Source organism: Athene noctua, chromosome Z, assembly GCF_965140245.1.
Source record: "Athene noctua chromosome Z, bAthNoc1.hap1.1, whole genome shotgun sequence".
Classification (NCBI taxonomy): domain Eukaryota; kingdom Metazoa; phylum Chordata; class Aves; order Strigiformes; family Strigidae; genus Athene; species Athene noctua.
The window spans coordinates 91,023,593-91,037,524 of NC_134077.1; the positions used below are offsets into that span (position 1 = coordinate 91,023,593).

The following is a 13,932-nucleotide window of genomic DNA, read 5'->3' on the forward strand; positions in this document are numbered from 1 at the left end:
TCAGGTCAGACACAGCAGCACAAAAACGTAGGGTTTATTTTCAGATGTTTCATAATACCAACATACTGACATCTTCACATGAGACCTCACTGTAGCATTTGTAAAGTTAAATTTTCAACAGAAACCAGGGCAATAAGCTCTTTGACAGTGTCACCAGGCTTTGACATAAGACGGGGGATGGCTCAGTGGAGACACCCTTCTGAGATATTGCTTCGTACTGGAAGACGAGGAAAGCAACAGGCTCCGGGGTTGCAGTGTGCTCCTCCGGATGCACGAGATGTTGTTCAATAATGAAACTTAAAGTTGCTGCTTCCAAAAATGCTCTGAGTTGAATTTTTTCTTAAAGAAAGAAGACAGAAGTCCTCCTGCACAAGGTCTGGTATTCCACACTGACATTAAAATTTTTATAAAAACAGATCAAAAGTACAGTTAAATATGTTTATCTGCTCGTTAGTTCTTAATTACTCTAATCTCCTTCCTCACACAGATGCTTTATCCCTACACACCTAAGAATTCAAGGAATTCAGATGTGCTATTGGGAACATACAGAAAATGTAAAAAACCCCTATTTTTAAAACAAAACACTAGAAATGCAAGGAAGAGGAAACAATCAGAACGTTACTAATAAGGCAACACAAGAGAATATTAAAGTACAAAATACTGGATTTTATTGATGTTTCAGTGAGATTATTTAGTATAGCTCAATGCTGTTAGTCCCCTGATACCAAAATTATCACACAAAATGTGGCATATCCTAAGGCTTTAAAAAAAAGCAGCACATTTTCTTAATGCTTGTAAAATCAAGAGCTAGAAATACAACCATTAAATAATGCCTATGACAAAATCTTAACATTTTAAAGGAATCAATCCAAGCATTCACCATGTTTCTGTTTACCTTGGATGCTCAAGGTGCAAACGACACACTGACAGACATTTGGCTTTTTTTTTTTTTCAGCGTGAAGCCGTGTAATTAGAGATGAGGACACATTTCTTCATCAGCAGAGTAGTGTTTCACATGAAGCCCAGCAAAGGAAGATTTCCATGTTCCCTTCGGTCTGACCATGACTCTGTGGTCTCTGCACTTCAGGAGTTTTGACAGTTCATTCTGTCAAATGACCTACAGGACTGTGGATCAAGATTTCATTTTCAGGTAGCAAAAATCATTAAACTACTGAATATCATCACACAGGACACATACAGAATAAAATAAAGAGGGGAAGGTTTACAAATTTTTTTTTATATTAACGGAAAGCTGTTGCTCTGCGACTGAGATACCAGGAAACACAAATCCTCCATCTCTCCTAAGCAGAAGGGACACGCTGTAGCCCTGACCCAGCTCCTGTATGGTAGAGCAACGCTTATCAGCAGGAGTGCTCCAAAATTTTATTTGGAAACCTAATATGCTGAAGGCCAGTAGTTAGTTCATGTGCACCTTTAACAAAGGAAAAAAAGAGACTGCAGACAGTTACAGTGGTATCAAAGAAGAGGAAATTAAAACAAGATTTACACGATTCACTTGAAGAATAATGATCACTGAATTTCTGCTATACAAAGTTGTTCAGTGCTATGTTTTTAAATTAAACCTATGTAGATTTTTTAAATTTATGTGGAAACATACATTTATGACACTACTTTCAGTGGAAGGACTGGATTTGACAACTACATTTTTTAGAGAGACATATATACGGCAAATGAGGATCATTCCTGACTGGTTTGATCTGAGGAACAATCCACAGTTGTGAAGGAAAGTGAGTGCATGGACAGGAGGAAAATAAAGCCTGAAGAGTGTCAGAAAAGAGCAACATGCTTAGGCAGTAACGGGGATCAGATTGACTATCAGCACCTGGAAACAGCAAGAGACCATCTTACACAGTAAAAAAAGCCATCACAAATTATCTCTCCTTCAAAATAACAAAGCAGACAAAGACAAGCTGTTTTCAGACTTCGGTGTATACAGAATTTTAACATAGGAGATACAAATTGGTTAAAATACTGCTAAGAAGAGCACGAACAAGAAACAGTACTTCACTTATCACTTAATACAAGTTTCTACAGAAAAAAATCAGTCAAGCATCCAGATCTTGCTGTGTTCAAAGTATACGTACACCTGGCAGTCCAAAAGTTACTTGTCTGGGATTTAATTTAAGCACCTTCATGACACAGTGTCCTTTACTACAAAACAGCCAAACATACACTCATAACCCTAGAACTATTTTTATAATTAGCATATTATAAAGCATTATGTTAGACATCCAAAGTTGTTTTATCTCTTTTGAAGATTGCAGCCTGCATTAGTTACAGTAAGCAGCTCTTGCAATACTGTCCATACATAATGCAGCAACTTGTTTTACAGGTCATTTATTTAAATGCTTTCACTTTTACAAAATACTTTAGAAAAAAAAAAAAAGAGTAAATTTGCACTTGAGTTTCTCATTCTTGAAACGTGCTACTTCATGAGATAACTAGGGTCTCACCCCTCTGCCCTGCAAGGAACCGCTCAGCCCTCAGGACCATATCCCCATCAGCTCAAGGCCCGAGCGCGCCTCGCGGTGACGCCTCACACCCCCACAGCGCCACTTCCAGATTCTCCACGCTCTCTGCCTGCAGCTGTTTAAGCCTCACAACACCCCTGTGAGGTAGGTACAGTAATATCCCCAAGTGACAGAACCAAGAATTTTGTGTGTGTGGCACAATCACACCCAAGGTTCGCTGAGCAGAGCAGCCCCCGAGCCTGCAGCCTTCAAGACCAGAGTGTGGAGGCTCCCGCGGCGCCTGCAGCGGCACCTCCCTGGGTCGCGGGGGGGTTAGAGCAAAGTGCTGGGCAGATTGCTGCTCTGCCACCGCAGGCAGGTGGTCTTGGAGTGTTTGTACAGGTGGCTGGACTGGCTGAACCGCTTGCCACACTTGAGGCAGGCATACGGCTTCTCCCCCGTGTGCACGCGGATGTGCTTCTTGCAGTCCGTCAAGGTCAGGAAGGTCTTGCAGCAGATCTTGCAGGCATACTTGCGGGCGCCCTCCACCACCAAGACATTGTGCTCCGACAAGGCCTTCTTGCACTTGGAGAGGACATCTGCCGACGCCCTCGTCAGCTGCGGCGGGCCGGGCTGCGATGGGTGCCCGTTTTCAAAAGACGTGGTCCCATTCATGATCAGCTGGGAGCTGGATGAGTTGTCCTGCAGCTGGGAGCTCCTGACAGAGGTCACCACAGGCATTTTGGGGGCTATGCGGCGGTAGCCGGGGAAGCTGCTGGCTCCACCTCTGACCGAGCCCATCATTGCCCTCGACAGGGAGTGCAAACCCAGGCCTGAGCGTGGAAAATCCATGCTGAACTGTTCCGCTGCCCGGTACCCAGAGGTCTGCACGCAGGGGAGACCCATCACGTCTTGCATCGGCCTAACAAAATGGGAGTCTGCGGGCTCACTGAAGGGATTCTCGACATGGGAGACAGCTGCGGATGAATGGCTGCCAGCAGGCCCCGACTCCGGACTCATCAGGTAAGAGGTGTCACTGTCCATTCTGCAGTCACTGGTGGTGTTTGGAATGTTGTCATCACTGTTTTGACTAGCACTGAAGCCACCACCTCTGCTTTTATTTAGAAAATTCGAGATGCTGAAAGTAGACTTGTGTTCCAGGTTGTTTGACACCTCCATAATATGGATGTCTCCCACCCTGTCAGTACTGGACTGCGGGTCAGAAAAGCTACGGTCACTGCTCTCGGGGCTCAGCTCTATCTTCTCCGCGCTCACAACTCCTCCCTCCACTTCAACAGACTCGCTGCCCTCCGCCTGGGAAGTGACGTCGCTTACCTCGTCCTGAGGCTCGGGGGAGCTCAGGGGCTCAGACTTCACCACCACCCTCATGTGCTCCTTCTCATTCAGGCTGACCTCGGGATTCTCGCACGGGAAGTTGTTCTTCTCAGAAGCAGCCTCCTGATCAAAGCTGGTTTCCACCTGGGTGGCCTGGGATGCCATGGACATCTGCGAAATGTTTCCTCCGCTGTTATCGGACTGGCTGGGCACTTGAGCATCCTCCTGAGCACTGAAAGACTGATCGAACATAATAGCATTGTCCTCCTGGTTGTCAACAACAGCATCGGCCTTGGAGTTGTCCACAATCTTCAGTGAGTCTGGCGAGAAGAAATCTTCCCGTGAATGAACAACTGACTGCCCACTCTCTGCAGCCACCTCGGACACGGACTCGTCCATGGCGGGCCTGATGCGCTGCCTGGCCCGCTCCTCAGAAGACTGTTTGCGTTTGTGGAGGCGACGGATAGGGAAAGTAGTGCGCTGCTCCATGTTAGTTCTCATCGAGGAGCTCATAGCATTTGGCTGTTCCTCCGTGCTCTGAGTGGAGTTCAAGGCAGAGCTCACGATGCTCAGGCCAAGCTGCTGCAGCATGAAAGACCTCTGCATGCGCGCGTTTTGCTCCTGAACTCGATCGCTGGGAGGAGACATGGGCAGCGTCCTGGTAGTAAGGTAGTGTTTGCATGCCTTAACCACAGAGTTCAAATGTAAGTGAGAAGCAGCCAGCAAGACATCCATAACATTGCTCTCCCCGAGCATTAGTGTGGAAGTATACATCATGTCTATCAGCGCAGCAAATGCTTCCGCCGTCACCACCTCGCTGTCCAGCTGAATCATATTCATGGTCTGATCTCCTTCTGCTACAGTAAAGAGAGCTCGGAAATGTGTGCTACATGCTGCCAAAACCGAGCGATGGGCTTTGAAGTGCCTGTTCCCCACCACGATGACACAGTCACAGAGCTGGCCATGAAGCCTCTGGTAGTTGAGCTGCTGAAAGATTTGCTCAAAGTGTCCTGGAAAATCCATGATCCTATGAAACAAAACAGAAGAAACTAGTATTAAAAATGGCTGAAGTCCTATTCAGACCACAGTGAAACTAGGGTTGGAAAGTTCAAGATGGCCGCTGAAAGATGAACAATAACTGATCTGAATTTACCAAGGCCACATTGGTACCACATCGAAACTGTCTGTGAAAAACCTACTGCAACCTCTGACAAATCGCTCACGCTGTTAGACTGCAAAGTCTAAACTTCAATTCTCTCCTCATTTAATCCAGCAAATGCCTTTCTGCAGTTACTCAGCTGCAGAGCAGAACTGTCCTTCAAGTATCTACTTTCAGCACAGAAACACAAGAAGAGACTTAACGGAAAAGAAGGGACACACTTTTGCACTGGAACAAGTGGTCGGCTCTTACCTCAAACTGCCACCTTTAGCGACCAGAAGTGCAACACAACTTCCTTACTCGCTGTAGTTCCATCAGCTGGGAAGCACTGAAAGTCCTCTGTTTTTCCCACAAAATAAATAAAATGGTAGTAAGACAGGAAAGTCTGCTAGCACCAGGAGCCACCTGTACTTGCCATTCCCGAGGAACCTCGGTCCATGAGGGAGTTACAGGAAGCTTTTGACAAAAGGAGGCTCTACTCAGCAAACCACTGGACAAACTCAGGGGTGTTTGTTCCTTAAATCTCCATTAACAGAACATTAAGACAAATCTTTGTAGACTCACCTAAAGACTAAATAGGTGACTTTCAGTGATACCTCTGCTTTTTCTCATGACAAATCAACCAAGTGTAAGATTTGGGGAACAGAAAGGTTCTGTGTATGGGGCAGGCATACACACAGTTTTGTGTTCACGTTTGTTTTTCAATAGCAATACTATGGTATCATGTGACACAAGACTGTAAAGCAGCTAAAATAAAAGGTCACGCAGAATTATACTCTTGAAGAAGGACCAAATGTGAGTCTGCCGATTTAGAAACTTTGCCCTCAAGTGCACACTTTGTGACCAGACCACGTGCCGCATTTGCATCTGTTGCAGAGTCACGAGCCATCTGAGTAAATTGCGTACGAAGCTTCCTAAAGTCACGTCTGACCAGTGAAGTCTGCTCAGACAGGATATTTGTATTCCAGACTCTTCCCCTGATGCTGCTCAGAAGGTATGCTCAGGCCAAGGCCAAGCACACTCATTCATTCATTCAGAGGAAAACAGGTGCAGCTGTCGATGCAGATTGGTTTCTTTGCTGTTTTATTCACCTGGACCAACACAGATTAACTGTTGACTTGGAAAGATCATCAGAACAAGCAGAACCTCAGAGAGACAAAGAGCAAGTCCCGGGGCAGCAGTGGGGAGCAGCAGCAGGAGGGCAGGAAGGCTCCCCTGCCACCGCGACGCACTTGGCCTCCTTCCCTGCAGCTGCGAGGCATGGTGGCCTGGGGATGGCCACCACCACGACAAATGCAGTGGGGAAGGGCAGAAAGCCGAGCAACAGTGGGACACCGATGGACACGCACACACCAGCAGGCAGCTGTAGAACCAGAGACACCTGCGGGCTTCCAGCAGCACCTCGGCTCCAACTAGGGCAGAGCATCTGCAACATGCCCCAGCCGCGGATCATCACCACTAGCAGGTCACGGGGGAGTGGAAGGGTTCCTTGAGCCCCTTTTCTAAAGAATACATTTCTTTTGAACTAGTTCAGGAGTTATTCTGCATGCAGCGTGAGATTAATTTTCTCATTAGGAACGAAGTTAACACCGGCTCTGCGTGCCCTCACTCCCCACACAACCACCCTGCGCCCTGTCAGACCAAGTCCTCCCAGAGCCCGGAGGAAGCCCAGACTGGGCCTGAGTGAGGTTTCCCACTCACACCATCCACAGGCACGAGCTGAACCCGGGCTGGGCTCTCCACCCAGCAAGGGTACAAAGCCAGGCCTCCCCTTTTCTATTAGGCCCACAGCTCTAAGTTGTGCTGGGCTTAAAACCCTCGTCTCCTCTGTCAAAACTCACCCATGTCTTCACCAGCGATGGAAGGGATGGGCAGAGTAATCACACTTTGCCACACTTCTCATGAAAGGTGCTGCCTTGTCAGGGACAGGAGATGACAGCCAGCCATCAGCAGGGAGGCCTGAGATGCAGACACTCCGTCTTCAGCCTGTCTCAAGGCTGCTACTACAGTATGGTGAACAGCTACCACTGTCTGGTTCCCAGGCTTACGAAATCCCTGAGGGGCAACCTGGACAAACAAAGGGACCTGCTCAAGGTTGTGGCTTGTGCTGCACTGGGACTAGCATTGGGCTGCACAGAATTAAGGGAGTCGGTAGCACAGTCGGCGAAGAGATCTGAACTCATGCCAGTAGAGGTGGCGAACTGACGTAATGTAACAACAAACAGTAACAGTTTTAGGAGAACTACAGATTTTTTTTAATGTAAGATTGATTTGGAAAAAATGAGTAAGGAAGCATTTTCTCCCTAGCATTCTTATGATACGTTTAGAAAGATCGTTAACCACTGAATAAAACGTGTGCTTAGTAGGTGTTTAAGTACTTAACTTGCCTCTTCACTGCTAGAGGCAAACACCAGGGCAGAGCCAAGGGCCCCAGGCCCCAGCGGGCACCGAGGCACTGCACACATGTGAATGTTGAGAGACACATGCATGGGCAGCACCAGAGGCCACGTCCCACTGCCCTCCCAGCCGGCCGGGGTGAAGCCCACCGCCAGAACACACGTGCAGGGGTTGGAGAGGGACCCACCACCGCGTCACGGGCGCTCTCCCACCCAGTGCTGCCCTCAGGTACCCACACAGCCCCTCGCTCCCAGCCCGCTTCACCTGCTTGTCCAGGATGATCTCGGCTGGTCCTCAGCGGGGACCCCTCACTGCAGTCACACGGATCAGAGACCCTCACCCAGGGGGCAGCCGGGAGGGGGGCAGGGCAGGCCAAGGGCAGGGCAGGCCAAGGGCACAGCCAGGCGAGCAGTGGCCAGCCCACTGCCTCACCTCACCAGCCCTTTTCATCCCCTCACCCCTCCACTTCCACACTTGCTCCTCCCCAAGTCCCCTGACCTCCTCCTTTGCCCCACGTTCGGTTCCCCCCATGCACACCCCTCACAAGTCCTGTGGGATCCCCAGCTGCTTTTCCCAGGCACAACCCCCTGCTACGAGGGGACACTGGCAGAGGCTCTGCTGGGAGCACTGGCCGGGGCCTGGACAGGGTGCACCTTTCTGGGGTCCCTGATTTGGGTTCCCACTTGTGCCTTGCGCTCCCCCGGGTCCGTGGGGACGGGGCTGTGATGGGCTAGCTCCAGGGCTGGGTCTGGAGCAGCCCCACGGGGTACTCTTTGGGCTCCTCCCCGCCCCCCCCCCCCCCCCCCCCCCCCCCCCGCATTCCCTCTCCAGGCTGCCCCAGAGCGGTACAGAGGAGCACGATCCATAACCCAGCGTTCACGGCAGCATGGTAAACGATCCTTCAGATATGTGGATGAAGATAAATAAGGCTTACATTGCTTCAGCTAAGCCTTCCATGTTAAGAAAGCATCAGGATTAAAAATACCCAACTGGGAATGTGACGTGCAAGTGTTTTGAAATTCTAGGGAGCGAGCTACAATTCACACTTAGACAGACTCTTTATTAATTTCCCATTAGCTATTAACTTCAGAGTCCCTCTGTCAACTCCAACCCAATTTAACAAGGAGGAGATTAGATACTGAATTCCCACATTTTTTGTTGAAGGTGGCGTCTGGTTAGAGAAGCAGCCAAATTTACAAGGAGTACTTCTCAGAGAGTCATAATCAATCCTCTTATTCTCCCACCAGCAGACACCACAGCAGCAGCTGGCCCATCCCCAGACACGGCCACGAGCGCGGCGCTGGCGCAGCCCCCCCCGTCGGCAGGGGGGCACCAGGGGCAGCTCCTAACAGTCACGCAACAGCAGAAGGGACACTGTAGATTTTTCCACAGGAATTCAGGTTTCATTCGCACATACTTCTACTACTTGTAATAATTTCTTGATGAGGTTTCTTTCTATTTCTCAAACTATCAGCACTAATAACAATAAGTAGACTTACAGCCCCTCTTCCCATCAGATCCCTCTGCTCTAACACTTAAGCTGCACCAAGATGGAACAAGGCAAGTACTTAAGTACACTTGCACTGAAACTACTGCAGAATCAAAATCTTTTCTCTCGCTTCTTTACAAAAAAAGTTAAAATTGACTCACTATAAAATAGTGTGAAAAATACCAACCTGAATAATGATCTATTTTAAATTTTGTTGCTATGTCCAGCACTAAAGGACACAGTTCAGATTACATTGCAATCCTGAGCCATTGACAAGAAGCCAAACATACACGAACAAAAAACCCAAACCAACCTCAAGTTCCCCCTAAAGAAGCTTTTAAAGTCTGTGAAGTAACTAATTTTGTACTACTAAAACTAACAAAAGCTGCCTCTACTGTACCATTGAGTAGAACACTATCAGAAGAGATCTCACACACAAATACACTACTGAAGACTTTAGACTAGGTACTTGGTTTTTTCCTTATCAGATAAACGAAGGGCAATTTATTACTTGCACCTCAAACCCCATTCCCAGCAATCTGTATTTAAATGCATTTGATATTCTAGATACCAAGCCTGCAGGAATCCCTGGCATATAGCCAAAACCTGAGAGCATGCCAATAGAATATTAATAACTGTTTTCCATTTAGCTTAAATTACATTTTACAAAACATTACAATATGCTTGTACTGTGCTTAACCACTGTGCTTGAAATAATACATCTCATAAAAAGCTCCCCTAAAGCCTGAAATACAAACATAAATCTAGATAGGAGTCAGTGATACAAGTGTCATTTTAGACACTTTCTGCTGCCAGTTATGTTGTTTTTTTAACAAGTCAGCAGGTCAGTGGGACAGGAGAGGCAGAGAGAAATGGAAGCCTTCACTTTCTTTAACATCTTCGGCAAGTTCTGTCACTTTGAAACACGGAGGGCATGCACTCCCTGCTCTGAGAGTGTCTTCAAACTGAACACACGGAGGAATTTTAGTTAGCAGTAGTTAAAATGATTTCTGGACTCACCCCACAGCAGTAGACTCCAGTGTTACACGGGTTTCGTGTCGCCACAAGGCAGTGAGCAGCAGCAATGGAAGGCATTTTGTGTGCCTGTGTCTGACAAGTACCTGCGACTAGTGACTGACAGCTGAGCTTACAGCATCTCATTTCAGGTGCTTCCTGAGCCAGCTTTCATATATAGTTCAACTCACAGGGTTTATCTCCCTATTGTCAGGGAGGATGAGTTACAACTTGTCTAAGAATCAGACAGGATGAACTGCACTGCCAGCGCTGCTGCTGGGTGCCTCCAGAGAAGAGTAAGAGATTAGCGTATGGCTTAGTGCTTGCTCGTCATCTGAAAGGTGCTGCAGATCCAGTTCAACCCACGGCAACACCAACTCATTAACAAACAGCACAGCTTGCCAGCTGCAAACAGCACCTTTGAAAGAAGCTGCAAAAAGCTTCCTAAGAAAAGGCTAGGTTTCTCCTAGGCACTCTCAGTTATCTGGAGAAAGGGGCACTACCCGTGGCAGGCCATCCTCCTGCTGCCCGACGCTTCACCCACCTCCTCCCACCCCCCGATGCCTCTCTCAGCCCCTGGATCCTGCAGCCAGCGTGATGCTTCACAGCAAGACTCGCAGGAGGAGACTGAAACACGACATCTTGATGTGCAGCCTCAGCTTGTCACCTGGGCTGTTGTTTCTTTGTTGTAATCCCACTATTTAACACACCTGTGCTGCTGGGTATTCTGAACAGACCAAACGCTGTTTCCTTGTAATTCCTGGCTAACCGCTCCATCGTCTGGGCTTCGAGGTCAGCACTGCAGCTTTCATGGGCATTACTGTCAAAACAGTTGACGGATGCTTTTCTGGTCAACCTACGAAAGCATGGTGTTTTCGATGCATCAATAAAAATAGGAAAAGAAGATCACGGATTCTGTTCTTGATCTTAGGAAGCTAAAAAACTGTATCTACATGTGAGGAAATGGCTGTTCCTAAGAGCACAACGGTTTTTGGGGCACTGCGCAGTGAAACACCTGAAGAAAGCAGTTTGGGCAGCACCACCATCTGATTTATCTATAAAGGGAAAAGCAGAGAACACTGCTCTACTGCCAGTAGAGCCATTTAAGGGTGTGGGAAGACAAACCACCATCAATGTGGATTGATCTAAACTCACAGGTACGTTTTCAGTTCAGTAAAACTCCCCTGAGGTTCACAGTTCCACGGCAGCCTCCATCACTGCCACCTTCCTCTCACAAGAACTGCCAGCTTCTCCCGCCCGCCATCACCCCCAGCCCATGGATCTAACCACCACCACTTCGCAGAACCAAAGGTCCAGGCGAGGATCCCACAAGGAAAGGGCAGCCACAGACAGCTCGGCACCAGCACGATGTCTTCCTGCTCAACATGGCAATCATTTCTGAACTGAGCACTTCAACTTCACTATTCACCAGAGATTCAAGAATTTTAAACAGCCCCGTCCAACCACCTTTCCTGGCGATTCCTTTGCCTAAGCTTTTAACCCCAATGGAACCAGGGTTAAGTGCATAATGAATAAATCTACTTTTGCCCGGAAATTGTTTAGAACAAAGTAACAAATACTGGTTTGCCAGCATCACAATGGATTCATTAGTATTGCACATCTTCAGCCTAAACAAATAACTATATCCACGTACCTGGTTCAACTGATAACTACTGTCTTTCAAATGAGAACTGCTGAATTATCTGCAAGCAGTCTTCCCAAACTCATTTCAAAAACTCATCTTCTAACATCATCCTTTTACCTTCAGAGGGCAAAAAAATCTACACAGATGCACCGCACAGCTCTGTCTATTCTGGCACGGTGGTGTGTTGAGCAGACACTCGCCCAGCTGCTCCCTCACTCCCCCTCCTCAGCAAGGTGGGGGAGAAAGTAAGATGGAAATTGTGGGTTGAGGTAAGGACAGGGAGACCATTCACCAATCACCATCCAAAACACTCAACCTGGGGAAGATTAATTTAATTTATAGCCAGTAAACAACAGAGTAGGATAGAAAAAAAAAGAAAAACAGAACTAAAAACATCTTCTCCCCACCCTTCTTCCCAGGCTCACCCTCACTCCCACCTCTCCCACCTGCTCCCACGAGCAGCACAGGGGGATGGGCAATGGAGGTTGCGGTCAGTTGGAGATGCTTCGACTCTGCTGCTCCCTCCTCCTCCTTCTCACACTTTTCCCCCGCTCCACCGCGGGGTCCCTCTCACAGAGACAGTGCTTCACGAACCTCTCCAGCACCGTCCTTCATGAACAGGCTGCTCCAGCGCCAGCTCTCCAGAGCCCCAGCCCCGTCGGGCTCATGCCTGCCCCGCGCTGACCTCGGCGGGCACAGGGACAGCCGCCCCACCGTGGGGGAGCCTGCAGCAACTCCTCCCCTCCTTCCTTGCTGACCCGTGTCTGCCGGGCTGTTCTCTCACGTTTCCTCACTCCTCTCTCCCAGTCACTGTTGCACAGTGTTTTCCACCTTTCTCCACCACTGTGACCAGCTCAACCACGGCCAGCGGTGGGTCCGTCCCAGAGCCCCTCGTGCCACGGGGCTGGTGTCTCCTCACAGAACCTCCCCTGCAGCTGCCAAAACTGCCAAGAAGCCCAGTACGAGCACGTTCGAATGAAGAATTCAGAACACATGGTCTCAATCACTGTTTAAAAGCCACCCTGGAGAGTAACAGTTTACATGACTTGAACGTGTTACACTGAATTACCTGCAGTCCTTCTGCGTAATTTTTGAAAGGAGGAAGAAATTGAGCAGCCTTTGCCAGCTGAAAGACTGTAGTTGCCTGCTGCTTCCGCACGACACCCCCAGATTTCCCTTTCCTTTGTAACATACGGGGTCACCGCACCACGCGGCTGCCAGCTCCAGCGCCGCCTTCCTGGGCGCAGCCGTCGGGAAAACTGTCGGGCCGGCGCGGTGGGCGTCGCGGGGGTGACACAACACGCGCCCTCCGGAGCAGCAAGGCCCGTGAGCGCACCTTCTGTGCCCCGCGTGCTGCCCGCCACGAGGCGCGACGCCACGGCTACACCCAGCGCAGGAAAGTAAAACCCAATGTGTAACATGTCAGCTGAGGATACGGGGATTTGAAAATTGCAGAACGTTAACCGAACTGGCAGGCAGGAGGGCTGCTGTCGCTGTGCGTGCTCCTGAATGCGCCAGCCTCAAGCAGAGTCGTGCCTTTTTTCTTTTTTTTTTTTTTTTACATCTTCCAGAACATCCAAGTTTTACGTCCCTCCCAAGACAGTGTCTACACCTCGCCCCTGCGTCACCGACAGGCAGAAACGCACCCGCGGATGTGACCGTGTGACCTACGGTCACCCCCGCGTGCACAATGCGCCCTCCAGCCTCCCCCGGCCGACCCCACCCCGCTCCGTGCGCCCGGACCAGGCCGGGGCCAAGCGCCGTCCGGGCACTCCCGGGGCCCAGCGCCGGCTCCGTCCCGCCGGCCGCCGGGACCCGGCCCACAGACACGGGCGGCGGGGGGCCCGGTGCCGCCCTGCGGGCTTCCCTCCAGCACGGCGGAGCCGCCCGCCCCGCCCCGCCGCCCCGGCGTCCCGCTCTCCTGCGCTCCCCGCCGCCCCCCAGGTCTCCGCCCTCCCGGGGGGCCTCCGGCAGCCCCGGGAGGTCAGCGCGAGGGGGGGGCGGGAAGCGGCGGCCGCCGGCAGCAGCAGGCGCGCGCGCCCCGCCCGGCCCGGCCCGGTCGTCCACGTCACCCGCCGCGCGCCCCCGCCCCGCTCACCTGCGGTGCCCGCCCCCCCCCGCTGCCTCTGCTCCCCGGGCGGGCCGGGCGGCGGCGGGCCGGGACGGCGGCCGGGAGGGGAGGGGAGGGGAGGGCCGGACGCGCCCGTCGTCCTCGGCCCTGCGGCCCCGTCCCCCGCGCCCGCGGCTCCGCCCCCACGGGCCCTGCGCTGCGGCGGCCGCGCCGGCGGCCGGAAGTGACGCCTTCGCGCAGCGGCCCACACGGCCCTGGCGGGAGGGGCGGCTGCGCGGGCCCGCCCACCCGGCCGCCAGCCAATGAGCGGGCTTATTACTGACGAGCGACGCCGTCGTCGCCCGCCTTCTC

General features: G+C 50.7%; 1 protein-coding gene across 3 annotated transcripts; it reads right to left on the reverse strand.

Moving 5' to 3' along the window:
• Positions 1-26: 26 nt before the first annotated feature.
• On the reverse strand, positions 27-13,742 carry ZBTB5 (zinc finger and BTB domain containing 5). Of its 3 annotated transcripts, none has more exons than XM_074932465.1 (2): positions 13,609-13,742; positions 27-4,833 (listed from the first exon to the last, which is right to left on the reverse strand). In XM_074932465.1, the coding sequence occupies exon 2, from the start codon at positions 4,827-4,829 to the stop codon at positions 2,805-2,807; it is 2,025 nt and encodes a 674-aa protein (XP_074788566.1). In that variant the 5' UTR covers positions 4,830-4,833; positions 13,609-13,742; the 3' UTR covers positions 27-2,804. The 3 variants fall into 3 exon arrangements, with proteins under 3 accessions (XP_074788566.1, XP_074788567.1, XP_074788568.1); XM_074932466.1 differs by lacking the exon at positions 13,609-13,742 and adding an exon at positions 10,576-10,894; XM_074932467.1 differs by lacking the exon at positions 13,609-13,742 and adding an exon at positions 5,218-5,407.
• Positions 13,743-13,932: the final 190 nt, after the last annotated feature.

Coding starts and splice junctions, on each gene's coding strand:
- ZBTB5 (XM_074932465.1), bottom strand. CDS start 4,829: ATGGATTTTCCAGGACACTTTGAGCAAATCTTTCAGCAGCTCAACTAC.